Source organism: Oncorhynchus mykiss, chromosome 8, assembly GCF_057628025.1.
Source record: "Oncorhynchus mykiss isolate SJ-2025 chromosome 8, ASM5762802v1, whole genome shotgun sequence".
Classification (NCBI taxonomy): domain Eukaryota; kingdom Metazoa; phylum Chordata; class Actinopteri; order Salmoniformes; family Salmonidae; genus Oncorhynchus; species Oncorhynchus mykiss.
Window position 1 is genome coordinate 56162156 of NC_143029.1, and position 28000 is coordinate 56190155.

The window sequence follows — 28000 nt, forward strand, 5'->3', positions numbered from 1 at the left end:
GTGATGAACTCGGAGGGGACTATGGTGTTGAACGCTGAGCTGTAGTCAATGAACAGCATTCTCACATAGGTATTTCTCTTATCTAGGTGGGTGAGGGCAGGGTGGAGTGCAATTGAGATTGCGTTGTCTGTTGGGGCAGTATGTGAATTGGAGTGGATCCAGGGTGGCTGGGATGATGGTTGAGGTGAGCCATGACCAGCCTTTCAAAGCATTCCATGGTTACAGATGTGAGTGCTACAGTACGGGATGATAGTCATTTAGACAGGTTACCTGGGTGTTTTTGGGCACAGGGTCTATGGTGGTCTGCTTGAAACATGTAGGTATTACAGACTGGGTCAGGGAGAGGTTGAAAATGTCAGTGAAGACACTTTCCAGCTGGTCAGCACGTGCTCTGAGTGTGCATCTTGGCAATCCTTCTGGCCCTGCAGCCTTGTGAATGTTGATTTTGTTTAAAGGACTTACATCGGCTATGGAGAGCATGATCACACAGATGTGAGTGCTACAGGGCGGTAGTCATTGTGGCAGGTAGCGTTAAGAGTTCTTGGGAACAGGAATGACGGAGGTCAGTTTGAGACATGGGGATTACAGACTGGGAGAAGGAGAGGTTGAAAAGGATTGTGAATATGCCTGACAGCTGTTCTACGCATGCTCTGAGAACGCGCCCTGGAATGCCGTCCTGCCCCGTGGCCTTACAAATGTTGGCCTGAATAAAAACCTTACTCATGTGACGTCGGCCTCGGTGAGCGATATCACCCAGTCTCCTGGGTCGGCGTTGCAGGCATTGCATTGTATGTGTTTACGCATGATATTTTGTATAATGCTGCTCAGCGCTTACTATATATGCAATGTATGTTGTAATGACCATGGCAGAGAATGTGGTAATGACATTGTAATAGCAGTCTGCAATAGCTCACCTCTCAGCCTGACTTTCTCTTGATTGTGATTGCCACTATAAGCTTCATGAGGAGGGAGACTATACTTTAATATTATTAATAAGTAATAAATATGTATTTGTTTTCAGTTGATGTTAGTATTGAGATTCGTTAATTTTCATGAGACAGCTGTAGCACTTTAGTTGACGGTCTGTACCTTCTAACCTGTACTTGGTTAGAAGACCTGCTGAAAATGAATATACATTGCAGATGCTCATAGTACACCTACATTTATTGACTAATATTTATAATAATTTATGTATGAAATAATGCTTGCAGACAGGTTACGTTTATAAGCAGACCTTCAAATAGGCTACAGTGAAGAAATGTTGTAGCAGGGATCAGCCATCAGCACAACGGTCCACTGCCAATTTAGGACATGAACTATATGTATGAAGCAGTTTTACCGTGTGATAAGCAAACTGAGCATGCAACACACCTTCAATTGCTCACAGGAGTCATAGGTTGTGCTTTGTTTCCTATTAGTATGACAGACAGCAGCGGCACCGTGTGGAAGGCATAGAAACAGGGACTCCTCCCCTTCTGCAGATTTCGGGGAGACGCTCTTCCTGCGGTCAGCCTGTTTGACAGCCAGCATTGGCGCATTGTCTTTCAAATTCATGTCATTTTCTCCTGTACATACAGGTAATTCAGAGACAAAATATTTTACTAATTATTTTCCGAAAGAAGCGTTGGAGAGGCCTCGTCTAGAATGGGGAACAGAGACGATGAATACGACTTCTTGTTCAAAGGTACATGTTGATGACTGCAGCCCCCCGCTGATAGCACCTTCAATAATTATGTGATTGTTTAATTCTAAAGACAAATCAGACATCAGCCTTTTGAACGAATCATAACCAATAGTTTGGAGGAATGGTTTTGAAAGAAACATTGTATCAGTCTCTGGTGGAAAACGTTTGCTACTATGGCTATATAAATGCTGTCATTGTAACATTGTAAGTAAGATGCAACACCCTATCTGCGTTGCCTCTGACTTTATCAACTTTGATAAGCCCATAAAAGAGTAACTATTTGTAAACCGGTTACTGACAAGAACTCGGTTTTCCCTTTTATGGTTTAAAGAGCTATATGAAGTTAAATATTTTGTAGTTAATAGTAGCCTATAGGCCCATATGCAAATCTTGCATTTATCTAGGCCTAGACCTACTGTAACTGTGGATGTTTATTGTGTTCAGCTGACAGTGAAATGTTTTGACATACGCTATATTTACACAAAAGTATGTGGACACCTATTCAAATTAGTGGATTAGGCTATTTCAGCCACACCCGTTGCTGACAGGTGCACAAAATCGAGCACACCGCCATGCAATCTCCATAGACAAACATTGGCAGTAGAATGGCCTTCCTGAAGAGCTCAGTGACTTTCAATGTGGCACCGTCATAGAAACGTGGCATCCTAACAACTCAGACGTGAAATTTCCTACTAGAGCTGCCCCGGGCAACTGTAAGTGCTGTTATTGTGAAGTGGAAACATCTAGAAGCAGCAACGGCTCAGCCAAGAAGTGGTAGGCCACACAAGCTCACAGAACAGGACCACTGAGTGCTGAAGCGCGTAGGGTGTTAAATTGTCTGTCCTCGGTTGCAACACTCACTACAGAGTCCGAAACTGCCCCTGGAAGCAACATCAGCATAATAACTGTTCGTCGGGGACTTCATGAAATGGGTTTCCATGGCCGAGCAGTCACACACAAGCCTAAGAATATCATGTGCAATGTCAAGCGTCGGCTGGAGTGGTGTAAAGCTCGCCGCCATTGGACTCTGGAGCAGTGGAAACGCATTCTCTGAAGTGATGAATCTGGAAGTCCAACGGACAAATCTGGCGGATGCCAGGAGAACGCCAGATACCTGCATAAATGAATAGTGCCCACTGTAAAGTTTGGTGGAGGAGGAATAATGATCTGGGGTTGTTTTTCATGGTTTGGACTAGGTCCCTTAGTTCCAGTGAAGGGAAATCTTCTCTCTGCAGCATACAACAACATTCTAGACAATTCTATGCTTCCAACTTTGTGGCAACTGTTTGGGAAGGTCTTTCCTGTTTCAGCGTGACAATGACCCCGTGCACAAAGCGAGGTCCATACAGAAATGGTTTGTCGAGATCGATGTGGAAGAACTTGACTGGCCTGCACAGAGCCCTGATTTCAACCCCATCAAACACCTTAGGGATGAATTGGAACGCCGACTGCGAGCCAGGCCTTATCGCCCAACATCAGTGCCCGACTACTGCTTGTGGCTGAATGGAAGCAAATTCCCACAGCAATGTTCCAACATCTAGTGGAAAACAATCCCAGAAGAGTAGAGGCTGTTATAGCAGCAAAGGGGGACCAACTCCATATTAATGCCCATGATTTTGGAATGAGATGTTCGAAAAGCAGGTGTCCACATACTTTTGGTCAAGTAGTGTATCATGTGAGCATTTATGACACAACAGATGTTTTTAAGCACTGGTTGTTGGGGTGGGATTGGTGTGGGGGGTCTGTGGGTGGCTATTGATCATTTTTTGGGATTCCTCATGTCTTAATCATTGTTAGAGAGAATTATGGTCCAAATCAGATGTTAGGTAATATATTTATTGAAGATATGAATCCTTTAAATTAAAATGTCCAATTTAGGTGGAATCAATTAGCTTAATTTCTCAAATATCAAATTATATTTCAACAAAATAATGTTCCAGGAAAGCTAATCTTATCTGTTTCTAACTACAGAAACAATTTAAGAACAATCTGAGATGGTGGTGACATGACTTGCTGAAATGATATCGAATGACCCTGCTGTTTGCCACTGACACCCCATATAGAGGTCTATTTATGATGTGACACAGAGTATCCCCTGTGGACTAGACATCCGAGAATGAAGAGTTCTGCTCTTCCTCCCTCGCCATAATTTAGAAAACCTGCTGAAAACAGGAAACCAAAAAGTGTCCCACAACTGTCAATTCAGGTTTGATGGAGCATGTTATCAGCTTCCTGCAGCAGCAGTGTGATGCCACAGGGCCAAAGTTCCCCTTGATTTCCTGTATTGAGAGAAAACAAAAAGGACTCCACCTCGACAGCCCCATTCTGAATGCCAGGCCTACTCCTGATATCTCAGCTAAATTTAATAGGCTTTCTGTCAGCCTCTTATTGTATCATTGAGCTCAGTGCTTCTCAGCAGTGACCATGGGGTCCCACTGTGTACAAGTTGGATATCACTCCAACTGTGCATCAACTATTATGTCTCCTTGGTTAATTAAGGGCAACCGATTAACCAAAAGACCCATAAGCGCATAGAAATATTGACAGAAATATACAGACACATGCCACTTCAAAATGGGTCGATTTCAGCCTTCCACTTATTCAATATTGTCAATGGGAGTGAAGGATTAAAAAGGAAAACCTGCATTATGTAACACGGTCGTAGGTGGGAGGGCCGTGTTACATATGGTGAAGAATGCAAACATCCAAGTTCTAGCCCAGGATCCTGGATACTAGTACATCTGCGAAATACCTGTTGACTACGCTACCTCATCTGACTTTAGGCTAAATGCATTTCAGCCAGTGTGTTTTCTCAGTCTTTATCTCATTCTCTCCATATCTCTCTCTGTTTCTTTATCAACAGTCGTGTTAATTGGGGACTCGGGCGTCGGAAAGAGTAATTTGCTCTCTCGGTTCACACGGAATGAGTTCAACCTTGAGAGTAAGAGCACCATCGGAGTGGAGTTTGCCACCCGCAGCATCCAGGTGGATGGGAAGACGATAAAGGCCCAGATATGGGACACGGCTGGACAGGAACGTTACAGAGCCATCACCTCCGCGTAAGTCGTGTGGGATCCCTCAAAACGGCATGTTGAAGCATCTTGAAAATGAAATGATTGTCAGCAAGGATCGCAGAAAAGAGTAATCAAAATCAAATGTTATATGTCATGTGCCGAATACAACAGGTATAGACTTTATAGTGAAATACTTACTTACGAACCTCTAACAAACAATGCAGTTAAAAAAAAAATGGAAAATAATAAATAAAAGTAACAAGTAATTAAAGAGCAGCAGCAAAATAACAATAGCGAGGCCATATACAGGGGGGTACCGGTACAGAGTCAATGTGCAGGGGCACTGGTTAGTTGAGGTAATATGTACATGAAGGTAGAGTTATTAAAGTGACTATGCATAGATGATATCAACAGAAAGTAGCAGGGGTGTACGAGAGGGGACATTGCAAATAGTCTGGATAGCCATTTGATTAGGTTATTTTATTTAGCCAGGTAGGCTAGTTGAGAACAAGTTCTCATTTGCAACTGCGACCTGGCCAAGATAAAGCATAGCAATTTGACACATACAACAATACATAGTTACACATGGAATAAACAAAACATAGTCAACAATACAGTAGAAAAAAAGAAAGAAAAGTCTATATACAGTGAGTGCAAATAAGATTAGGGAGTTTAGGCAATAAATAAGCCATGGTGGCGAAGTAATTACAATATAGCAATTAAAACACTGGAATGGTACAGTGCCTTGCGAAAGTATTCGGCCCCCTTGAACTTTGCAACCTTTTGCCACATTTCAGGCTTCAAACTTAAAGATATAAAACTGTATTTTTTTTGTGAAGAATCAACAAGACACAATCATGAAGTGGAACGACATTTATTGGATATTTCAAACTTTTTTAACAAATCAAACTGAAAAATTGGGCGTGCAAAATTATTCAGCCCCCTTAAGTTAATACTTTGTAGCGCCACCTTTTGCTGCGATTACAGCTGTAAGTCGCTTGGGGCATATCTATATCAGTTTTGCACATCGAGAGACTGACATTTTGTCCCATTCCTCCTTGCAAAACAGCTCGAGCTCAGTGAGGTTGGATGGAGAGCATTTGTGAACAGCAGTTTTCAGTTCTTTCCACAGATTCTCCATTGGATTCAGGTCTGGACTTTGACTTGGCCATTCTAACACCTGGATATGTTTATTTTTGAACCATTCCATTGTAGATTTTGCTTTATGTTTTGGATCATTGTCTTGTTGGAAGACAAATCTCCGTCCCAGTCTCAGGTCTTTTGCAGACTCCATCAGGTTTTCTTCCAGAATGGTCCTGTATTTGGCTCCCTCCATCTTCCCATCAATTGTAACCATCTTCCCTGTCCCTGCTGAAGAAAAGCAGGCCCAAACCATGATGCTGCCACCACCATGTTTGACAGTGGGGATGGTGTGTTCAGCTGTGTTGCTTTTACGCCAAACATAACATTTTGCATTGTTGCCAAAAAGTTCAATTTTGGTTTCATCTGACCAGAGCACCTTCTTCCACATGTTTGGTGTGTCTCCCAGGTGGCTTGTGGCAAACTTTAAACAACACTTTTTATGGATATCTTTAAGAAATGGCTTTCTTCTTGTCACTCTTCCATAAAGGCCAGATGTGCAATATACGACTGATTGTTGTCCTATGGACAGAGTCTCCCACCTCAGCTGTAGATCTCTGCAGTTCATCCAGAGTGATCATGGGCCTCTTGGCTGCATCTCTGATCAGTCTTCTCCTTGTATGAGCTGAAAGTTTAGAGGGACGGCCAGGTCTTGGTAGATTTGCAGTGGTCTGATACTCCTTCCATTTCAATATTATCGCTTGCACAGTGCTCCTTTGGATGTTTAAAGCTTGGGAAATCTTTTTGTATCCAAATCCGGCTTTAAACTTCTTCACAACAGTATCTCGGACCTGCCTGGTGTGTTCCTTGTTCTTCATGATGCTCTCTGCGCTTTTAACGGACCTCTGAGACTATCACAGTGCAGGTGCATTTATACAGAGACTTGATTACACACAGGTGGATTGTATTTATCATCATTAGTCATTTAGGTCAACATTGGATCATTCAGAGATCCTCACTGAACTTCTGGAGAGAGTTTGCTGTACTGAAAGTAAAGGGGCTGAATAATTTTGCACGCCCAATTTTTCAGTTTTTGATTTGTTAAAAAAGTTTGAAATATCCAATAAATGTCGTTCCACTTCATGATTGTGTCCCACTTGTTGTTGATTCTTCACAAAAAAATACAGTTTTATATCTTTATGTTTGAAGCCTGAAATGTGGCAAAAGGTCGCAAAGTTCAAGGGGGCCGAATACATTCGCAAGGCACTGTAGATGTGCAGAAGATGAATGTGCAAGTAGTGATACTGGGGTGCAAAGGAGCAAGATAAATAAATAAATAAATACTGTATGGGGAGGTAGATAGCCCATCTGTAAACAGCCCATCTGTCTATGTACAGGTGCATTGATCTGTGAGCTGCTCTGACAGCTGGTGCTTAAAGCTAGTGAGGGAGATAAGTGTCTCCAGCTTCAGTGATTTTTGCAGTTCGTTCCAGTCATTGGCAACTGGAAGGAAAGGCGACCAAAGGAGGAATTAGCTTTGGGGGTGACCAGTGAGATATACCTGCTGGAGCGCATGCTACGAGTGGGTGCTGCTATGGTGACCAGTGAGCTGAGATAAGGCGGGGCTTTACCTAGCAGAGACTTGTAGATAACCTGTAGCCAGTGGGTTTGGCGACGAGTATGAAGCGAGGGCCAACCATCGAGAGCGTACAGGTCGCAGTGGTGGGTAGTGTATGGGGCTTTGGTGACAAAATGGATGGCACTGTGATAGACTGCATCCAATTTGTTGAGTCGAGTGTTGGAGGCTATTTTATAGATGACATCGCCGAAGTCGAGGATCGGTAGGATGGTCAGTTTTACGAGGATATGTTTGGCAGCATGAGTGAAGGATGCTTTGTTGCGATATAGGAAGCCGATTCTAGATTTAATTTTGGATTGGAGATGCTTAATGTGAGTCTGGAAGGAGAGTTTACAGTCTAACCAGACACCTAGGTATTTGTAGTTGTCCACTTATTCTAAGTCAGAGTCCAGAGTAGTGATGCTGGACGGGCCGGGAGGTGCAGGCAGTGATCGAATGAATAGTATGCATTTAGTTTTGCTTACATTTAAGAGCAGTTGGAGGCCACGGAAGGAGAGTTGTAATGGCATTAAAGCTCGTCTGGAGGTTAGTTAACACAGTGTCCTAAGAGGGGCCAGAAGTATACAGAATGGTGTCGTCTGCGTAGAGGTGGATCAGAAAATCACCAGCAGCAAGAGCAACATCATTGATGTATACAGAGAAGAGAGTCGACCCGAGAATTGAACCCTGTGGTACACCATAGAGACTGCCAGAGGTCCGGACAACAGGCCCTCCGATTTGACACACAACTCTATCAGAGAAGTAGTTGGTAAACCAGGCGAGGCAATCATTTGAGAAACCAAGGCTGTCGAGTCTGCCAATAAGAATGTGGTAAATGACAGAGTCGATAGCCTTGGCAAGGTCGATGAATACGGCTGCACAGTAATGGTCTCTTATCGATGGCGGTTATGTCGTCGTTTAGGACCTTGAGCATGGCTGAGGTGCACCATGACCAGCTTTGAAACCAGATTGCATAGCCGAGAGGGTACGGTGGGATTCAAAACATTTGGTAATCTGTAAACTTGGCTTTCGAAGACCTTAGAAAGACAGGGTAGGATAGATATAGGTCTGTAGCAGTTTGGGTCTAGAGTGTCACCCCCTTTGAAGAGGATGACGACCGCGGCAGCTTTCCAATCTTTGGGAATCTCAGACGATATGAAAGAGGGGTTGAACAGGCTAGTAATAGGGGTTGCAACAATTTCGGCAGATCATTTTAGAAAGAGAGGGTCCAGATTGTCTAGCCCGGCTGATTTGTAGGGGTCCAGATTTTGCAGCTCTTTCAGAACATCAGCTATCTGGATTTGGGTGAAGGAGAAATGATGGGGGCTTTGGCGGGTTGCTCTGGAGGGTGCCGGGCAGTTGACCGGGGTAGGGGTAGGCAGGTGGAAAGCATGGCCAGCCGTAGAGAAATGCTGATTGAAATTCTCAATTATAGTGGATTTATCGATGGTAACAGTGTGTTCGGAAAATTATGATTAAATGACTGAACAAATCATTTAAAATGGAACTGTAACTAAGTAAACTTATACTCTGTTTTATTATATCTGATTAACAATACGAGTTCATAAGAAGCGATTGTGTGACACGGACAAGGAGTAATTAAAGTTAACGAACACCATTCCAACTAGGCAGAAACGAATGGGTTGTGGATTAAGTAAACAGATAAGGTAGGTAACCTATGGTTGAACCGACGAAACTGAGCTCTAGAGTTTTTAGATAAGGAAGTGAGTGCATTCCTAGGTTCTCTGTTAATTAGAACTGTCAGCTAAGTGGTGATCAATAATGTTGGGGGGTCAAAAGTTAATTCAGTTATGTTGTGTGACCTGTGAGTGTGTTAGTAAATTAGAATGAACTATTAACCTCACTTTGTCCCGGTCGAGAGGAGGGGATTCTGTTAAGCAATGAAATGACGTCATGTTATTGTATATAAAAACTGTTGCTTGTGGTAAAGTGGCAGCGCGCTCCGAGAATAAATTCTGTTACCTATTATTGATAAGACTGGTCTCAGTCTATTTTATGCAAACAAGAATCTTACAAATTCTCATGAAATAGATTAAGGGAATTCAATTAATGAAAACACATTGGTATAATTAAATAACAGTAACAGTGTTTCCTAGCCTCAGAGCAGTGGGCAGCTGGGAGGAGGTGCTCTTATTCTCCATGGACTTTACAGTGTCCCAGAACATTGAGTTTGTACTACAGGATGCACATTTATGTTTGAAAAAGCTAGCCTAGTATACATAGGCAGTTAAGAAAGCTAACTTCCCTGAAAAGTTGCATATCACTGGGGCTATTCGATGCTAATGCAGAACGCCACAGGATGTTTTTGTGCTGGTCAAGGGCAGACAGGTCTGGAGTGAACCAAGGGCTATATCTATTCCTAGTTCAATTTTTTTTGAACGGGGCATGCTTATTTAAGATGGTGAGGAAGGCACTTTTAAAAGAATAACCAGGCATCCTCTACTGACGGGATGAGGTCAATGTCATTCCAGGATACCCCGGCCAGGTCGATTAGAAAGGCCTGCTTGCAGAAGTGTTTTAGGGAGGATTTGACAGTGATGAGGGGTGGTCGTTTGGTCGCAGACCCATTACGGACGCAGGCAATGAGGCAGTGATCGCTGAGATCTAGATTGAAAACAGCAGAGGTGTACTTGGAGGGCGTTAGTTAGGATGATATGAGGGTGCACGTGTTTACGGATTTGGGGTTGTACCTGCTAGGTTCATTGATAATTTGTGTGAGATTGAGGGTGTCCCAGTTTAGGTCACCTAGTAGCACAAGCTCAGAAGATAGATAGGGGGCAATCAATTCACATATGGTGTCGAGGGCACAGTTGGGGGCAGAGGGTGGTCTATAGCTAGTTGCAACAGTGAGAGACTTGTTTCTGGAAAGGTGAATTTTTAGAAGTAGAAGCTCGAATTGTTTGGGTACAGACCTGGATGGTAAGACAGAACTCTGCAAGCTATCTTTGCAGTAGATTGCAACACCGTCCCCTTTGGCAGTTCTATCTTGGCGGAAAATGTTATAGTTAGGGATGGAGGTTTCAGGGTTTTTGGTGGTTTTCCTAAGCCAGGATTCAGACACGGCTAAAACATCCGGGTTGGCTGAGTGTGCTAAAGCAGTGAGTAAAACAAACTTACGAAGTAGGCTTCTAATGTTAACATGCATGAAACCAAGGCTTTTACGGTTACAGAAGTAAAAAAAAATGAGAGCACCTGGGGAGTGGAGGTGTTCAGGAGTCTTATGGCTTGGGGGGGTAGAAGCTGTTTAGAAGCCTCTTGGACATAGACTTTGCGCTCCGGTACTGATTGCCATGCGGTAGCGAGAGAGAACAGTCTATGACTAGGGTGGCTGGAGTCTGACAATTTCAGAGGCCGAGCAGTTGCCATACCAGGCAGTGATGCAACCAGTCAGGATGCTCTCGATGGTGCAGCTGTAGAACCTTTTGAGGATCTGAGGACCCATGCCAAATCTTTTCAGTCCCCTGGGGGAGAATAGGTTTTGTCGTGCCCTCTTCACGACTGTCTTGGTGTGCTTGGACCATGTTAGTTTGCTGGTGATGTGGACACCAAGGAACTTGAAGCTCTCGACCTGCTCCACTGCAGCCCCGTCGATGAGAATGGGGGCGTGCTTGGTCCTCCTTTTCCCGTAGTACACAATCATCTCCTTTGTCTTGATCACGTTGAGGGAGAGGTTGTTATCCTGGCACCACACGGCCAGGTCTCTGACCTTCTCCCTATAGGCTGTCTCATCGGTGATCAGGCCTACCACTGTTGTGTCAGCTACAAACTTAATGGTGGTGTTGGAGTCATGCCTGGCTGTGCAGTTGTGAGTGAACAGGGAGTACAGGAGGAGACTGAGCACGCACCCCCGAGGGGCCCAGTGTTGAGGATCAGCGTGGCAGATGTGTAGTTACCTACCCTTACAACCTGGGGGAGGCCTGTCAGGAAGTCCAGGATCCAGTTGCAGAGGGAGGTGTTTAGTCCCAGGGTCCTTAGCTTATTGATGAGCTTTGAGGGCACTATGTAGAGCTGTAGTCAATGAATAGCATTCTCACAAAGGTGTTCCTTTTGTCCAGGTGGGAAAGGGCAGTGTGTAGTGCAATAGTGATTGCATCATCTGTGGATCTTTTGGGGCGGTATGCAAATTGGAGTGGGTCTAGGGTTCCTGGGATAATTGTGTTGATGTGAGCCAGCCTGTCAGAGCACTTCATGGCTACAGACGTGAGTGCTACAGTCAGTAGTCATTTAGGCAGTCTACCTTAGTGTTCTTGGGCACAGGCACGATGGTGGTCTGCTTAAAACATGTTGGTATTACAGACTCCGACAGGGACAGGTTGAAATGTCAGTGTAGAAGTAGTTTAGCTTGTCTGGTAGGCTCGTGTTAGAGTCCGGCTCCTTGAAAGCGGCAGCTCTAGCCTTTAGCTTGGTGCGGATGTTGCCTGTAATCCATGGCTTCTGGTTGGGGTATGTATGCATGGTCACAGTGGGAATGACGTCATCAATGCGCTTATTGATAAAGCTAATGACTGATGTGGTGTACTCATCAATGCCATCGGAGGAATCCTGGAACATTTTGCAGTGTATGCTAGCAAAACAATCCTGTAGCTTAGCATCTGCTTCATCTGACCACTTTATTGGATCTAGTCACTGGTGCGTCCTGCTTAAAATTTTTGCTTGTAAGCAGGAGGATATAATTATGGTCAGATTTGCCAAATGGAGGGCGAGGGAGAGCTTTGTATGTGTCTTTGTGTGTGGAGTACAGGTGGTGCAGAGTTTTTTTTCCCTCTAGTTGCACGTTTAACATGCTGATAGAAGTTTGCATTAAAGTCACCGGCTACGTGGAGCACCGCCTCTGCGTGAGTGTTTTCTTGTTTGCTTATGGTGGAATACAGCTCATTCAATGCGGTCTTAGTGCCAGCCTCAGTCTGTGGTGGTATGTAAACAGCTACGAAAAATACAGATTAGAACTATCTAGGTAGATAGTGTGGTCTACAGCTTATCATGAGATACCCTACATCAGGCGAGCAATAGCTTGAGACTTCCTTAGATATTGTGCACCAGCTGTTAATTACAAAAATACATAGCCCACCACCCCTCGTCTTACCATACGCCGCTGTTCTATCCTGCCGGTGCAGCGTATAACCAGGCAGCTGTATGTTGATAGTGTTGTCGTTCAGCCACGACTCAGTGAAGCTTAAGATATTACAGTTTTGAATGTCCCGTTAGTAGTTTAATGTTCCGCGTAGGTCATCTAATTTATTGTCCAAAGATTACATGTTTGCTAGCAGAATGGAAGGAAGTGTAGGTTTATTCGATCATCTACAAATTCTCAGAAGGCAGCCCGCCCTCCAGACCCTTTTTCTCTGCCTCCTCTAAACGGAAATCATGGGGATCTGGGCCTGTTCCCGAGAAAGCAGTATATCGTTCGCATCAAGCTCGTCAGACTTGTTAAAGGAAAAATAAAAAGGATTCTGCCAGTCCGTGGTGAGTAATCGCAGTCCTGATGTCCAAAAGTTATTTTCGGTCATAAGAGATGGTAGCGGCAACATCTTGTACAAGATAAGTAAAAAAAAATTAAAAAAAAGAAAAGTTACAAACAAAAAAAAAACACAATCGTTGGGGGCACGTAAAACGTCTGCTTTCTTCTCCGGCGCCATTTTATGTATAATGTAGTGGTCTCAAATTATAGTCTCAGAGAGGAAAAAGGTGATTCAAATCAATCAACTGCTCAAGTCCTTGATTAGTTGAATCAGGTGTTTTAGTGCTGGGTTGAAGTGTGGAACATAAACCTGCATACCCTATAGCTCACCGAGATCGGGTTTGTTGAGCACTAGCCGATTACTAGCCTCATCATCAATCAGTGCCTGACATGGAGCCTCACTTGGGATACATACATTGTCTGTTTGTGCATTGAGATTGATACGCAGTCTCTTTCCGACAGCTATTACAGAGGGGCAGTGGGTGCTCTCCTAGTGTATGACATCGCCAAGCACTTGACCTATGAAAACGTGGAGCGCTGGTTGAAGGAACTGAGGGATCATGCCGACAACAACATCGTCATCATGCTGGCGGGCAACAAGAGCGACCTGCGCCATCTCAGGGCTGTGCCCACGGACGAGGCCCGGGCTTTTGCAGGTTCTTGCATATTTTGGCAGAGGAAACATAGCCTGGCCACAGGTCTAGTTGTGCTGTCTTGCCAACTCCTATGGTCATTGTCATGCCTTGTAGGACCATGGCATCTAGGACTAGGCTCAGGGGTACAAGGGCTTATTGGGACAATCTTGGAAGAGTCTCCTCTTTATATTTTGTGGTCCTAAATGACCACTGAAGAGATGGATAGGATGAAAGTGAAATGAGAGCAACACCATATAGTTGCTTTCACCTATCTGGAATTTGTATATCAGTGGTCATCACAAGGGAAGGGAGGAGAGTATAATATTGGGACTCAATGTGTAATACAGAAGGATTCTGTCCTGGAACAATTTCTTGATGTGTGACTCACTTTGCCTTTTCTTTAACCCTGCAGAGAAGAACACTCTATCCTTTATTGAAACTTCAGCCTTGGATTCAACAAATGTAGAAGAAGCTTTCAAGAACATCCTTACAGGTACAGTACAAGAGCAAAGCAAATTGATTTGACATTTCCCAACTTTTGTTTTCTTTTTTTCTTAGACACATGCAGATTAAGTAGACTAGAGAATAGGAAAGAAATCCTCTTTGAAGTATTGAGATGCACCACAACAGTCTAGTCTACTCTCCGCAGAAATCTATCGCATCGTATCGCAGAAGCAGATCGCTGAGCGGTCTGCCCATGACGAGTCCCCTGGAAACAATGTGGTGGACATAAGTGTTCCACCCACCACAGACCAGAAAGGGAACAAACTGCAGTGCTGCCAGAATCTGTAACCCATTGACGACCATCACCGTTCCTCCCTTTCTGTCATCTCAAAGTTTCTGTCATTTCATTTTGTGTAATATATTTATTTGGTTTTTGATAGCTTGTTCACTCACATTATATTAATGCCATGCAATTAAATTTTATAATACAAGTAGTTGAGTGGATCTCTTTCATGGTACCTGTTTACTTTTTACTCCTTCTAGACCTGCAAGGAGAGTAATCCCATAAATATCCACTAGATGGTGGTATGGAGTGGTGCAGAATATATATATATATTTTTCCATTTAACTAGGCAAGTCAGTTAAGAACAAATTCTTATTTACAATGACAGCCTACCCCGGTCAAACCTGGACGATGGGCCAATTGTGCGCTGCCCTATGGGACTCCCAATCACAGCCGGAAGTGATACAGCCTGGATTTGAACCAGGGACGCCTCTTGCACTCGTAGTGCCTTAGACCTCTGCGCCACGCGGGAGCTAGATTGTTACAGATCCAATACTCCTGTATAAGTAGCACAAAGAGTTTCAGAACACATTTTACACATGCAAGCCATTGCACGGTGACAAGAGTCCCTTATATTTTATTCCACAATGACCCAGCTTACTCAAAAGGAGTCCAACAGGAAGACTAAAATTACATCAAATACTTTTGCATACATTGACTGACACCAAAGCCCACTCTCTCCTCCCAACTTCTACCAGCTTCAAAAAGGGAAAAGATTTTTTCTTAAACAGAGAACATCATATTTAAACATGGTCGTTCACATGGTCGTTCTGAGTAAATTCACGAGTCTATTGGATGGCAGTTGTCCAAAAAAAGCTAAATACATTGTGACGGGGTGGGGGGGGGTAGGTAGTATGTTACTGTATTAACATGCTGCATCAGTATCCCGCTATTGGCTGTCACCTTATGTTCCAGTCCAGTGTTCATAATCCGGCGATGACATCAGTGACACGTCCTTCTACGAGTCCAAAAAATCCCAAAATCAAAATGGTTATAGTGCTTAAATGGGCTCAAGTGCTTCAAAAGTGAATATGGAAAAAGAATCCCCCAGAATGGTCCTTAAGAGCGCAGAAGTTCGAGTTATGTAACACTTTATTTGCGAGAACACGTCGCTCGGTGCTCATACGATGGTCTCGTCAGTCATTTTCTTGGTTGACTTCGTCGGCACGGAATGTTGAGTGGAGTGCACTCCTTTTATGTCGGGCATTAGCAGGCGCACTTTCTGATTGGTCCTCCTCCACTCGGAGTATAACTGACAGTGATAGCGGAACGATACCTGAGGGGCACGAAGACAGACGTCAATGAAACTAGACATTTGATATGACCTGCACAGAGCAGAATCTCTGAATATATGGTTGCTATTGCAGGCACGCACAACCAGGTATCAATTCCCTTTCAATTCAGAGAGCAAACCCATGTCCAATTCTTCCTAATTGAAAAGCATTGAAGATACTTGGAATTTCAGTGTACTTCCTGAATTGACTGGAATTAAAATGGAATTGACCCCAACCGTGCTCAAAACAAAACGTGAAAGATATTGCATGACATTTGTATTTGGTCTACAAAATGGTTCTGCTTCAGTTGCTGATTTTGTAACTAAGTATTTTTTCAGAGTACAGTAGTCTTTCCAGAGAAGAGACAAAAGATTGTTGCAGACAAAAAATATTTATGTTGGCTCATTACTTGTCTCACCTGAATATAAAATGGGAAGGGTACAGAATTCCAGACAAGAAAAAAAAATAAAAAAATGTATTATTCGTCTTACAAAATGTATTAATAGCTATTGTAAAGCACACATTTATACCGCAAAAAAAATGCTGTCAATTAACAAAGGTGGTGTAAAGTAATCCATGAGGTGTGTGTGTGTGTGTGTTCTGTGTGACCATGGTACTTACCTACGGAACAGCAAGAGGAACTGCCCGTCCCTACCTTCAGACTACGCTCAAATCCTACACCCCAACCCAAGCATGCCGTCCTGCCACCTTAGGTCTCCCACTCCTACAGGAGGGCAGCTCCCGCTCAGCCCAGTCCAAGCTCTGCTCCCTGAAACTAGGACAGAGTCCCTGCCCATCTTCCACAAACATAACTCTTCAAACAGTATCTTAAATAATCCACCTCCTCACTCCTCTCCCCCCCAAAAAATATATAAATACCAAAAAAAAGAACACTTTACCAGCACTTGACTCTACCGAGATAGAAATGTTACATTTTTCCTCAACCTAGCTATGCCTGTGATGTGGTTGTCCCGCCTAGCTATCTCAAGATGAATGCACTAACTAGGTCACTCTGGATAGGAGCACCTGACAAATGACTAAAATGTAATGTGTATCTGGTCTGTGTGTGGGGCCTAGTTACCAGTGTCCAGAGGATGTAGATGGTGAAGAGGGCGATGGTGAGGGCAATGAGTCCCACGGCCTCCAACCGGCTGTTGAGGGTCAGGTGGTCCTGGGCTCCCCTCAGACACAGCCAGCCTGAGATGGCCGCCAGTGGCGTGATGAGCAGGAAGCAGGCCATGTCGCACAGCAGCGTGCGCTTCTCACTGCGAGGCCCCGGGTCCCGCAACCACTGGGAGGATGCAACGAAAGGACCACTATTATTACAGTCTTTTTCCCGTCAATTATTATGGTGTTTGAGGACACACACACACAGTGCCAATGTTGTACCTGTGTGAGGGGCTGGGGTCGCCGTTCAACAGTGAACTCTGTGTGGCAGAGCTCACAGTAACTGGTGTTGGAGGACGACAGCCACTTCTCCAGGCAGCTCTTGTGCACCTTACCCAGGGTCCCTGTGCAGTCGCAAGGGGAGAGCAGCGTCTCACCACCGGCCCCCTCGTGGCAGATACGACACATGCCTTCATTACTGGATAAATAGAAGAAAAAAAAATGTGCCTAGTGACCACTCATTTCAAAACACATTACATACTTACGAAATAAGGCCCGAGGAGGTGTGGTACATGGTCAATATTGGCCATATATCACAACCCCCCCCCCCTTTTCTTTAATTGTACCAGTTTCTACATTGCAGAATAATAGTGAATACATGAAAACACATATGGAATCATTTAGGAACCAAAAAAAAGGTGTTAAACAAATCAAAATATTTTTAATATGTGAGATTCTTCAAAGTAGCCACCCCTTGCTTTGATGACAGCTTTGCACACTTGGAATTCTCTCAACCAGCTTCTTGAGGTAGACACCTGGAATGCCTTTATTAACAAATGGCCTGTGTCTTTTTAAAAGTTCATTTGTGGAATTTCTTTCCTTCTTAATGTGTTTGAGCCAATCAGTTGTGTTGTGACAAGATACAGAAGATGGCCCTATCTGGTAAAGACAAACTCCATATTATGGCAAGAACAACTCAAATAAGCAAAGAGAAATGACAGTCCATCATTACTTTAAGACATGAAGGTCAATGAATCTGGAACATTTGAAGAACTTTGAAAGATTCTTCAAGTACAGCTGCAAAAACCATCAAGCGCTATGATGAAACTGGATCTCATGGGGACTGCTACAGGAAAGGAAGTCCTAAAGTTACCTCTGCTGCAGAGGATAAGTTCATTAGTTAACAGAAATTGCAGCCCAAATAAATGCTTCACAGTGATCAAGTAACAGACATCTCAACATCAACTGTTCAGAGGAGACTGCGTGAATTCGGTCTTCATTGGTCGAATTACTGCAAAGAAACTACTAAAAAGGACACCAAAAAGAAGAATAGACTTGCTTGGGCCAAGAAACACAAGCATTAGACCGGTGGAAATTTGTCTGTTAGTCTGATTAGTCCAAATTTGAGATTTTTGGTTCCAAACGCCATGTCTTTGTGAGACGCAGAGTAGGTTAACGGATGATCTCCACGTGTGGTTCAAATCGTGAATCATGGAGGGGGTGTGATGGTGGGGGTGTTATACTGGTGACACGGTCAGTGATTTATGGAGAATTCAGGGCACACTTAACCAGCATGGCTACCACAGTATTCTGCAGCAATACGCCATCCCATCTGGCTTGCGCTTAGTGGGACTAGCATTTGTTTTCAACAGGACAATGACCCAAAACACCTCCAGGCTGTGTAAGGGCTATTTGACCAAGAAGGTGAGTGATTGAGTGCTACATCAGATGACCTGGCCTCCACAATCACCCGACCTCAACACAATTGAGATGGTCCAACTCATTCCAAACCACAGAGTGAAGGAAAAGCAGCCGACAAGTGCTCAGCATGTGGGAACTCCTTCAAGACTTTTGGAAAAGCATTCCAGGTGAAGCTGGTTGAGAGAATGCCAAGAGTGTGAAAAGCTGTCATGAAGGCAAAGGGTGGATACTTTGAGGAATCTAAAATATATTTTGAATTGTTTAACACGTTTTTGGTTACTACATGATTCCATATGCGTTATATCATAGTGTTGATGTCTATAACATTCTACAACGTAGTATATAGTAAAAATAAAAGAAAAACCCTAGAATGAGTAGGTGTCCAAAGTTTCGACTGGTACTGTCTCTCTGTGTGTGTGTGTGTATGTATGTATGTATGTATGTATGTATGTATGTATGTATGTATGTATCTGGTTGAAGTCGGAAGTTTACATACACTTAGGTTGGAGTCATTAAAACTCGTTTTTCAACAACTCCACACATTTCTTGTTAACAAACTATAGTTTTGGCAAGTCGGTTAGGACATCTACTTTGTGCATGACACAAGTAATTTTTCCAACAATTGTTTACAGGCAGATTATTTCACTGTATCACAATTCCAGTGGGTCAGAAGTTTACATACACTAAGTTGACTGAGCTTTAAACAGCTTGGAAAATTCCAGAAAATGATATCTTGGCTTTAGAAGCTTCTGATTGACTAAAATTATATCAATTAGCCTATTGGAGGTGTAGCTGTGGATGTATTTCAAGGCCTACCTTCAAACTTGGTGCCTCTTTGCTTGACATCATGGGAAAATCAAAAGAAATCAGCCAAGACCACAGAAACAAATTGTAGACCTCCACAAGTCTGGTTCATCCTTGGGAGTAATTCCCAAGCGCCTGAGGATACCACGTTAATCTGTCTAAACAATAGTACGCAAGTATAAACACCATGGGACCATGCAGCCGTCATACCACTCAGGAAGGAGACACGTTCTGTCTCCTATCGATGAACGTACTTTGGTGCGAAAAGTGCAAATCAATCCCAGAACAGTAGCAAAGGACCTTGTGAAGATGCTGGAGGAAATAGGTACAAATGTATCTATATCCGCAGTAAAACGAGTCCTATATCTACATAACCTGAAAGGCCGCTCAGCAAGGAAGAAGCCACTGCTCCAAAACCGCCATAAAAAAGCCAGACCACGGTTTAAAATTGCACACGGGGACAAAGTTCGTACTTTTTGGAGAAATGTCCTCTGGTCTGTTGAACCAAAAATAGAACTTTTTGGCCATAATGACCATCGTTATGTGTGGACGAAAAAGGGGGGGGCTTGCAAGCCGAAGAACACCATCCCAACCGTGAAGCACGGGGGTGACAGCATCATGTTGTTTGGGTACTTTGGTGCAGGAGGGACTGGTGCACTTCAAAATAGATGGCATCATGGGGACGGAATATGATGTGGATATATCGAAGCAACATCTGAAGACATCAGTCAGGAAGTTAAAGCTTGGTCGCAAATGGGTCTTCCAAATGGACAATGACCCCAAGCATACTTCCAAAGTTGTGGCAAAATGGCTTAAGGACAACAAAGTCAAGGTATTGGAGTGACCATCACAAAGCCCTGACTTCAAACCTATAGAAAATTTGTGGGCAGAACTGAAAAAGCGTGTGTGAGCAAGGAGGCCTACAAGCCTGACTCAGTTACACCAGTTCTGGCAGGAGGAATGGGCCAAAATTCACCCAACTTATTGTGGGAAGCTTGTGGACGGCTATCCGAAACATTTGCACCAAGGTAAACAATTTAAAGGCAATGCTACCAAACACTAATTGAGTGTATGTAAACGCCTGACCCACTAGGAATGTGATGAAAGAAATAAAAGCTGAAATAATTCTCTACTATTATTCTGACATTTCACATTCTTAAAATAAAGTGGTGATCCTAACTGACCTAAGACAGGGAAATTTTTACTAGGATTAAATGTCAGGAATTGTGAAAAACTGAGTTTAAATGTATTTGGCTAAGGTGGATGTAAACTCCCGACTTCAACTGTATATCTGTCCATTGTTAATCTCCAAGGAAGAAATTGTGTACATATCAGATCACCCTCTGCAGGGTCGGTTAACAACCAAATGCATCCGGACTTCCAAGGAAATGGAATGAGAGCCTGTGACGCGACTTCCGCTTTTGGCGACACTCCATCGTACCTCTTCCTCCTCCACATTAACTGAATTGGTTCAACAGTGCAGAAGAGAACCTCCAACAGTGTATTGTTTTATTGTTAGGACAAGAAAGAAAGAAATGCTACTATTGTATGCCTGCTATGTTAGGTTAATGTCAGATAGAAGCAAAGGGACACAGTCTCAGGAAGCCATACATACACAGAAAGCGGGATACCTAGTCAGTAGTACAACTGAAGGCATTCAACTGAAATGTGCCTGAGTAGAAACTCTCTCGAGGAACCACCTTACCTCTGTGAGCCCACAGCTTTGACAACAGTGGAGAGTGAGCGACCATCTTTGGCCGTAACCTTAGCGACGTACTGGGCCTGGCCAGCATCTGGCTCCTCTACCACCTTGGGCAGGTCGGCGCTGCCTGAGTAGTCACACAGGGAGCCAGGCAGGTGGCAGCAGCCTGATGTAGTCATGGCTCTGTTGGTGGTGGTGAAATGCCAGAGGAGCCAGCAGTCAAGGAGTCAGTCACACACCTCTCCTCCCACTGTTGGGCAACTGTTTGCATAGCGTGACAATGTTAGAACGCAGCATTGTTACAACTCTTTGCAGTGTCAAAACCGGAATTGGTAACTTCATGTAACAAAGAGAATTTGAATCTATTAACGGGGACATTCTTTAAATCATAGACCATTTTGACAAGTACAGTACCAGTCAAAAGTTGACACCTACTCATTCAAGGGTTTCTTTATTATTTACTATTTTCTACATTGTAGAATAATAGTTTAGGTGTCTTCCCTATGAAACAACACATGGACTCATGTAGCAACCGAAAAAAAAGTATTAAACAAATCAACATACAGTGGGGAGAACAAGTATTTGATAACCTGCAAAATCGGCAGTGTTTCCTACTTACAAAGCATGTTGAGGTCTGTAATTTTTATCATAGGTACACTTCAACTGTGAGAGCCAGAATTCTTACTGGTTGGTAGGTGATCAAATACTTATGTCATGCAATAAAATGCTAATTAATTACTTAAAAATCATACAATGTGATTTTCTGGATTTTTGTTTTAGATTCCGTCTCTCACAGTTGAAGTGTACCTATGATAAAAATTACAGACCTCTACATGCTTTGTAAGTAGGAAAACCTGCAAAATCGGCAGTGTATCAAATACTTGTTCTCCCCACTGTATGTTTTCTATTCTTCAAAGTACTCACCCTTTGCCCTGATGGCAGCTTTGCACACTCTTGGCATTCTCAACCAGCTTCATGAGGTAGTCACCTGGAATGCATTTCAATTAACAGGTGTGACTTGTTAAAAGTTCATTTGTGGAATTTCTTTCCTTCTTAATGCGTTTGAGCCAATCAGTTGTGTTGTGACAAGGTAGGAGTGGTATATAGAAGATAGCCCCATTTGTTGAAAGCCCAAGTCCATATTATGGCAAGAACAGCTCAAATATGCAAAGAAAAATGACAGTCCATCATTACTTTAAGACATGAATGTCAGTCAATCCGGAAAATTTTAAGTGCAGTCGCAAAAAACCATCAAGCACTATGATGAAACTGGCTCTCATGAGGACCGCCACAGGAAAGGAAGAGCCACAGGTACCTCTGCTGCAGAGGATAAGTTCATTAGAGTTAATTGCACCTCAGATTTCAACCCAAATAAATGCGTCGCAGAGTTCAAGTAACAGACATCTCAACATCAACTGTCCAGAGGAGACCGTGTGAATCAGGCCTTCATGATCGAACTGCTGCAAAGAAACCACTAAAAAAGGACACCAATAAGAAGAGACTTGCTTGGGCCAAGAAATATGAGCAATGGACATTGGTCTGATTAGTCCAAATGTGAGATTTTTGACTCCAACCGCCGTGTCTTTGTGAGACGCAGAGTAGGTGAACGGATGATCTCTGCATGTGTAGTTCCCACCGTGAAGCATGGAGGAGGTGTGATGGTGAGGGTGCTTTGCTGGTGACACTGTCTGTGATTTATTTAGAATTCAAGGCACACTTACGTGAACCAGCATGACAACCACAGCATTCCGCAGCAATACGCCATCCCATCTGGTTTGCTCTATAATTTGTTTCTCAACAGGACAATGACCCAAAACACATTTTCAGGTTGTGTAAGGGGTATATGACCAAGAAGGATAGTGATGGAGTACTGCATCAGATGACCTGGCCTCCAGAATCACAAACCTCAACCCAATTGAGATTGTTTGGGATGAGTGGGACCGTGGAGTGATGGAAAAGCAGCCAGCAAGTACTCAGCATATGTGGGAACTCCGTCAAGACTGTTGGAAAAGCATTCCTCATGAAGCTGGTTGAGAGAACGCCAAGAGTGTGCAAAGCCGTCATGAAGTTAAAGGGTGGCTACTTTGAAGAATCTAAAATATTTAACACTTTTGTTGGTTACTACATGATTCTGTGTGTGTTATTTCATATGTAGAATATAGTAAAAAATTAATTAAAATCCTTGAATGAGTAGAATTGTCCAAACTTTTGACTGGTACTGTATGTGGTGGGGAATCGATGGCATGTTTACTATGTCATGCATCTCACGTCACAGCTAAACTATTTACGAATGAGCTTGTAACAATGTTACATTGTACCATCAACATACACATTTAACAGGTTGTCAGTTATAGACAAAGCTTGGTTCCAATGAATCAATAAATAACCAACAGACACAGTCGGGCAGGTGAAAAGCTAACGATAGCTAGTTAAGACATTCATGTTTTCACATCTAGAAAGCACACTACACTAGAAAGCTGGCTAACGTTAGCTAGCTAACTGTTCAGTGATCGACATTTCCACTAAAAGTTAGCAACCAAGCTAGGTAGATAAAGAAATACAATAGTGAAAATATATTAAGGTGAGCACTTAGCTTAGCTAAATATATATATATATATATATATTGAAACAGCCGAAACAACAAGGGATAACGTACCGTAGCCACCAGCAAGCTCTCCCTGGCCTTAGTTAGCTATTTAGCTAGCTAGCTGTATGAGATGACATTGACATTTAACCAAAACGATGGTTCGGGAAGAATACAAAAAACAACGACAAGCCGTGTATCTGCTCCATTGTTGGCCGGATCATTTACTTGTTTGTAGCAGTCTCCTCACAGAAACGGTGTAACTTGGACAAATTTGTGACAGCTAGCTTGTTAACATTTTTACACTGGCTGGCTAACATCTATCAGCTGTGCACTGCTGTATCATTATGGTCCAAGCTATCCGGGATCCTTGGGACGTCCCTATCAAAGATTTGTTTCACTCGCTAACCCAAGATAGACCAGCGCCTGTCGTTTCCAACGTGAGCAAATTAAATCATAGCGGGGCATAACAAACAAAGAGGTGGGCAGAGCCAAGCACGAGCTAGTGAGATCCTATTGGCGCGTGCTAAGCATTTATTTACATATTTCCGTTCGGGAACGCCTTACCTGTGAAGTGCGCGTCTGCAACAACTCAATTCGCACTTGTATTCCTTTTAAACAATACTTTTTTTTTTTACAAGTCTGGCAAAGGGTAAAGTCTACAAAACGTAGAACCCCTCTGTTTGTTACAGATCGTAGTTTTGGAAACAGAAAACTGTATGGAGATCAAATGTTAATCGATCAGAAATTACCAAAAAGTTGACCAAAATCCATCTCGCGACATCTTCTCCCCTTCCGTCAACTGGAATTCTTCTCATCACCATATTTGAACATGAATGGAAACGCAAACCAGATGCTTCACATATATACATCCGGTGAAATATCTGGCTCATTGCTCTTTCTTAGTCTTCATTTTTTTGTTATTATTTTTTGTTTTTTTAAATGGCGGTTGGCAATCATAAGGTGCATTACCGCCACCAACTGGACAGGATTGTACATTCATTACACTTTGTAATAAAATAGATACAAATAAAATAAAAACACTTTCGACTAACATTCAAAACCCACTACCCCATTCCCCTACTTATACCCTATCTGCTCATACATAGTGCCAACGGCCTGGGAGGACGGGACACCACCATGCAACACACCCTGTAACTCTTCTGAAGTCAAATCTAATACACCCAACAAGTACTTCTTTACATCGGCCACAACATTTATTTTCTGTGATTCTGTGACAGTTAATAACCATTGCTATGAATGGCCTATCCCTCTGTGTTGGCACAGATTTACTACTCACAGGGATCCTCTCAGGATCCCTCGCCCTTGACCCATCCTCCTCTACTTCCTTCACTGCCTCAGCATATGACATCTTCTGCACTACTCTGACCCTGGCCACCTCAATCTGCCTCTCTTGCACTGGACTTTTTCGATCCCCAGCAACATGGGCACCCCTACAGTTGACACACACAACTTTTTTGCCATAGGGAGTAGAGAAATGTTTGCAGTTTTTAATATGATATCTGAGAGAGGCTGACTAACAAAATCACTGTCCGCTAATTCAACCATGATAACAAATTTAGATAGCTGGCCGCTACACTAGCATATCAATAAAAAAAGTTAGCTGACATGGGATAATTGACTGACATAAGAGAAAAACTGGTGATGCACAACCAAAATTGCACTTTGTGTATTTTTACTATTCCAACTCGTAAGCTGAAACCCCTCATGGGGAATTGATCCATGGTTCTTCAAAAGAGGGTATGCGTATCGTGAGCCGCCAGTTGCCCCTCCCTGACATAGAGTTATGCTGAATTTATAGCTAACAACAACAAAACTGCTTTGTGGATTAGTTTTCTGCTCCAATCATAAGCACAGAAAGTGCAGCCACGAGCTGCTATTTAAAGATAGTCCACTAGAAGGAGGAAACCATTTTTATGTTGTCCATGACAAAGAAAATTAACAAGATTTCTTGGTGCTTTCAAGACACCTGGGAATTCCGAAATAATAAAGGACAATTCATGACATCAGTGATCTTCAGGTCGGAAAGTCAAAGCTCTTTTTAGAGGCCAGAGTTCCCGACATGGATGACCGTTCAAAATTATTTTCCCAGTCGTCTTGAACACACTGAAGTCGGAAGTCGGAAATTTTCAAGTTCCAGTTGTTTTGAATGCGGCATCTAGCAAAGTTAGAAAATCTTTGTCAACGGTTTTGTTGCCGTCATGCACGTCGCCTCATTGCATCATGCATTTGTTAGGCCGCGTTCAAGTGCTAGTCGAAACTAGGAAACTCGGAAATGTCAGATTTGCTAACTGGTTGTAGTTATACACGTGCCGCGTTCAACCAATTTCCAAGTCGGAAATTTCTGAGTTTCCTAGATCCGACTAGCACTTGAACGCGGCGTTAGTTTACACATATGACGCATTTGATGTAATCTAGTCAACAAATGCATCATTTGATCGTGAATGTTACACAGGGTGAATGACTCCAGGATTTTTGGAGTGGACTCTCCACCACTATGCTACTGATGCTACTGAGCCAGATGTCTATGTGTCAGGGGAGAAGCTCCAGGTGGTATCCGATTTTAAGTACCTTGGCATCATACTTGATTCCAACCTCTCTTTTAAAAAGCATGTGAAAAAGGTAATTCAAATAACCAAATTCAACCTAGCTAATTTCCGATTTATACAAAATTGTTTGACTGCAGAGGTAGCAAAACTGTACTTCAAATCTATGATACTCCCCCACTTAACATACTGCTTGACTAGTTGGGCCCAAGCTTGCTGTACAACATTAAAACCTATTCAGTCTGTCTACAAACAGGCTCTCAAATGGCTTGATAGGAAGCCCAATAGCCATCATCATTGTCACATCCTTAGAAAGCATGAGCTCTTGAGTTGGGAAAATCTTGTGCAATACACCGAGGCATGTCTTGTATTCAAGGTCCTTAATGGCCTGGCTCCCCCTCCACTCAATATTTTTGTTAAACAGAAAACCCAGACATATGGCAGCAGATCAATCAAATTTTCAATCAAATTTATTTTATATAGCCCTTCGTACATCAGCTGATATCTCAAAGTGCTGTACAGAAATCCAGATCCACAAGGTCTGCCATGAGAGGTGACTGTATAGTTCCCCTAAGGAAAAGCACCTTTAGTAAATCTGCATTCTCTGTGAGAGCTTCCCATGTCTGGAATACACTGCCACCAGACACACATAACTGCACCACATATCACACTTTCACAAAATGCTTGAAGACATGGCTAAAGGTCAATCAGATTTGTGAACATGGTCCCTAGCTGTGTGTTGCCGCTTTCCATGTTGTCTGTTGTCTGTAGCTTGTGAGGTGTGGAAACACTTTGTTGCTTTTATGAATTTTGTCTTGCTGCTTTTTGTTTTATGTTGCTCTGTCTGTATGCTGCGTCTTGCTTGTCCTATGTTGCTCTGTCTGTATGCTATGTCTTGCTTGTCCTATGTTGCTCTGTCTGTATGCTATGTCTTGCTTGTTCTATGCTGCTATTGTCTATATTGTAATTGTTTTTAATAACCTACCCAGGGACTGCGGTTGAAAATTAGCCGGCTGGCTAAAACCGGCACTTTTACTGAAACGTTGATTAATGTGCACTGTCCCTGTAAAAATAAAAAATAAACTCAAACTCAAACTAATATGTGACAGCACTTCAGATGTCGGTAGTTCATTACGGACTCAGTCAGTCTGTCACTTCAGCCAGGAAAGAACACCAGCACAGACTTCGTGAGGTCAAGTCAGACAGTAACAGTTGCTAGCTTATCGATGAATGAGGTACGTTTATGAAGGCCCCTGCGACTTCACCAGTGGCGTTGCCCATCAATGTGTTCCCTCGCAAGTTAAAAGACTGGCAGAGGCTAGGCAAAGAAAACGCTCTCCAGTTTTAACTTTGCCCGCTTGCAAACTGTTGCCACCGGAGTTCTCTACTTTTTATAAACGGTTTGCTGTTCCCTGTTAACGTTTTGCTAACTGGGCACTTTGAAGATGAACCCCTACAAGGATGTCAAAGAAAACGCATGATATTGGTGGTGGCAGGGGCCCACTTAGTGATTTGGAGGTCCCAGGCAGAGGCCATTCTGAGCCCCTCCGATGTCTATGTCTATCGGAGCCAGCTTTTAGCTGAACGAAACAGAATGAAAAGGCAAACTGAAGAGTTGAAATGCCCTTCACTAGTAGGTCTTGGCATCACCTCATAGAAAAGGGGTGGGCAATCATTTTGGCTTGAGGGCCACTTCGGGATTTCAACGCACAGATTTTTTTCCCAGATCGATTTGTTTGTCAAAAGCAAAAGGCTCCCAATGAGCCTAAAGTATGTGGACAACTGATCGTCACACATCTCTTTCCAAAATCAGGGGCAATAATATGGAGTTGGTCCCTTCTTTGCTGTTAAATCAGCCTCCACTCTTCTGGGACGGTTTTTGACTAGATGTTGGAACATTGTTGCAGGGACTTGCTTCCATTCAGTCACAAGAGCATTAGTGAGGTTTGGCACTGATGTTGGGC

At 43.2% G+C, this 28000-nt stretch overlaps 2 protein-coding genes across 17 annotated transcripts; one reads left to right on the plus strand and one right to left on the minus strand.

Moving 5' to 3' along the window:
- The first annotated feature begins 1424 nt into the window (after positions 1-1424).
- On the plus strand, positions 1425-14445 carry rb11a (Ras-related protein Rab-11A). Of its 2 annotated transcripts, none has more exons than XM_021611238.3 (5): positions 1425-1684; positions 4548-4743; positions 13338-13531; positions 13923-14003; positions 14160-14445. In XM_021611238.3, exons 1-5 carry the CDS (start codon positions 1645-1647, stop codon positions 14300-14302), a joined length of 654 nt encoding a protein of 217 aa, XP_021466913.3. In that variant the 5' UTR covers positions 1425-1644; the 3' UTR covers positions 14303-14445.
- Positions 14446-14842: 397 nt separating this feature from the next.
- Positions 14843-24242, minus strand: LOC110530142 (E3 ubiquitin-protein ligase MARCHF2). Of its 15 annotated transcripts, none has more exons than XR_016482465.1 (7): positions 23542-23956; positions 21810-21873; positions 20889-21146; positions 16961-17156; positions 16653-16862; positions 16193-16346; positions 14843-15573 (listed from the first exon to the last, which is right to left on the minus strand). XR_016482465.1 is itself a non-coding variant. In XM_090182028.1 (6 exons), the coding sequence occupies exons 3-6, from the start codon at positions 21062-21064 to the stop codon at positions 15418-15420; spliced, it is 738 nt and encodes a 245-aa protein (XP_090038154.1). In that variant the 5' UTR covers positions 21065-21146; positions 21810-21873; positions 23538-23956; the 3' UTR covers positions 14843-15417. The 15 variants fall into 15 exon arrangements, 11 of the variants coding, with proteins under 11 accessions (XP_090038154.1, XP_090038158.1, XP_090038153.1 ...); XR_016482466.1 differs by having other exon boundaries at positions 23538-23816; XR_005052906.2 differs by lacking the exon at positions 21810-21873 and having other exon boundaries at positions 23542-24005.
- Positions 24243-28000: the final 3758 nt, after the last annotated feature.

Coding starts and splice junctions, on each gene's coding strand:
- LOC110530142 (XM_090182029.1), bottom strand. CDS start 21,064: ATGACTACATCAGGCTGCTGCCACCTGCCTGGCTCCCTGTGTGACTAC. Junction 17,157..20,888: donor AAAGCTGTGGGCTCACAGAG/GTAAGGTGGTTC, acceptor CTATTTATCCAG/TAATGAAGGCATGTGTCGTA. Junction 16,863..16,960: donor GACCCCAGCCCCTCACACAG/GTACAACATTGG, acceptor GCATCCTCCCAG/TGGTTGCGGGACCCGGGGCC.
- rb11a (XM_021611238.3), top strand. CDS start 1,645: ATGGGGAACAGAGACGATGAATACGACTTCTTGTTCAAAG. Junction 4,744..13,337: donor TACAGAGCCATCACCTCCGC/GTAAGTCGTGTG, acceptor TCTTTCCGACAG/CTATTACAGAGGGGCAGTGG. Junction 13,532..13,922: donor CGAGGCCCGGGCTTTTGCAG/GTTCTTGCATAT, acceptor TTAACCCTGCAG/AGAAGAACACTCTATCCTTT.